This window comes from Diabrotica undecimpunctata, chromosome 9 (assembly GCF_040954645.1).
Source record: "Diabrotica undecimpunctata isolate CICGRU chromosome 9, icDiaUnde3, whole genome shotgun sequence".
Taxonomy (NCBI): domain Eukaryota; kingdom Metazoa; phylum Arthropoda; class Insecta; order Coleoptera; family Chrysomelidae; genus Diabrotica; species Diabrotica undecimpunctata.
Window position 1 is genome coordinate 71396357 of NC_092811.1, and position 2104 is coordinate 71398460.

Here is a 2104-nt window from a genome sequence, read left to right on the forward strand (position 1 = left end):
ATTCTGCCGAGGAATAAACTCCAAAAAAGCGTTCAAAATTACGTGCATTTAGTAGTACGCAAAAAAGCGTTATATATAATATTTATAAATCGACAACGGAATCGCGTCCTAAAGCTTTAATATCGGAAATAGTTAAACAAACTGCTTCTACCAGCGGAGTAGGTGAAGCTTTTGTGTACAGAATTATTAGGGAACAGAAAAGTACAGGAGGATTTTCTTCACCGAAAAAGAACAAACTCAGAAAAACCATACTTCACAAAATAGACGATTTTGATAAAACTGCTATTCGTCGAATTGTACATCAATTTTTTTTTTTTCGCAACGAAATACCAACTATAGACAAAGTTCTTGCAGCTGTTAACGACGACGAAAGCTTGCCAAATTTTAAACGCAGTACTTTCCATAAATTTCTAAAATCATTATATTTTAAATACGTACGTAGGGGTAGAAACAGTGCTTTATTAGAACGAGAAGAGATTATTTTATGGAGGCGAAATTTTTTAAAATCCATTAAAAAATTTCGGGAGGAAAACAGGAAAATTTATTATTTAGATGAAACGTGGGTAAATGCAGGACATACAAAATCTCATGTGTGGGTTGACGAAACGGTGAAATCTTCCAGGCAGGCGTTTTTGTCAGGTCTCTCAGCAGGTCTCAAAAATCCATTTGGCAAAGGAAAAAGACTGATTCTTACACATATTGGGAGTGAAACAGGTTTTGTAGAAGGTGGCCTATGGACGTTTGAATCAAAAAAGAGTGGCGATTATCACTAAGAAATGAACTCAGACGGTTTTGAAAAGTGGTTTGCCAATATTTTGCCCCTTTTAGAAGACAACTGTGTCATAGTTCTCGATAATGCTCCTTACCATTCGCGAAAAAGTGAGAAAGTACCGACTACAGCATGGATAAAGCAAAAAATAAAAGACTGGTTACGATCAAAAAATATCGACTTCGATGAGGACATGCTTAAAGTTGAACTCTTACAATTAGTGGCACCGCGTAAGGCTGAATATAACAAATATGTTATCGATGAACTCGCAAAAGCTCAAAATAAAACCGTTTTACGTTTGCCACCCTACCATTGTGAGCTCAATCCTATTGAGCTGATTTGGGCTGATGCTAAAAATTTTATTGCTGCCAACAACAAGACTTTCAAATTTGCAGATGTCAAAATCCTTTTAAATGATGCCCTTAACAACATTACCCAGGAGAAATGGAAAAACTGTGTGAAGCATGTGCAGAATACAGTAGAAAAAAAGTTCTGGGAACTTGATCATATTATTGAGGTCATGGTTGAACCGTTAATTATAGAAATTGGTAGTAATGGTGATAGTGATAGTTCAAGTTTTTCCTAATTGTTTTTAACGACAAGGTAAGCCATCTTAGTAGCCACGTTTTTTTCCCAAGTTAGCTATAAAACGGAAGGCGAACGATTTTTTTGGCATGTAAGCCTCGTTTGTTTGTATTTATCTTCATAATTATCCCACTAATCTCAATTATTATTTGTAAATCTTTTTTATAAGAATAATGCATAACATACATTTTCCTCAAGTTTGATTTATTATAATTTTACCAGACTGATTAACGGAAATAGAAATAAGTGCACAAAATATAAAGGGTTTGAAAAAAAAAGTTATTTTAAATGTCATTCCATATGCATTGCAAAATGTATGTGCTCATTTTTCATAATTGTCAACAAATGGATTTAAAATCTATGTAGCACAATAAAATATAACAAATTGGCAACAGCGCAATAACAGAAGTATCGTCTAACTGTGGCTAGGGATGCATCTTTATCGTTCGACTTCTCTTCAAATACTAATTTAATGGAAGTTACAGCAGTACAGCTGTGTACAGTGTTGTCAGTTGATTTAGTATTAGTATTTAATTTAAAAATACAAACAAAAAATTGTATAATGAATATCTATTCCCAAGTTTATGACATATGGGATGAGAAAAACATTTATTGCCGACTTTGTATGTGCATTGAATCAAAAATGTTCTATTATTTAAAAATATATATTCATAAATATCACTTAATTTTCGTAATACAGATCTGAAATAGGCGGAGAGAAATCTAAACGCCAGCCAATTAAAACGTTTA

At 33.2% G+C, this 2104-nt stretch overlaps 1 protein-coding gene across 1 annotated transcript; it reads left to right on the top strand.

The window, feature by feature from the left end:
* The first annotated feature begins 776 nt into the window (after positions 1-776).
* LOC140451129 (uncharacterized) lies at positions 777-1355 on the top strand. The gene has a single exon (XM_072544858.1). It carries the CDS (start codon positions 777-779, stop codon positions 1353-1355), a length of 579 nt encoding a protein of 192 aa, XP_072400959.1.
* The last annotated feature ends 749 nt before the right edge of the window (positions 1356-2104 follow it).

What these genes read in the sequence shown, in the direction of transcription:
- LOC140451129 (XM_072544858.1), top strand. Translation starts at nt 777, where the DNA reads ATGAACTCAGACGGTTTTGAAAAGTGGTTTGCCAATATTTTGCCCCTT.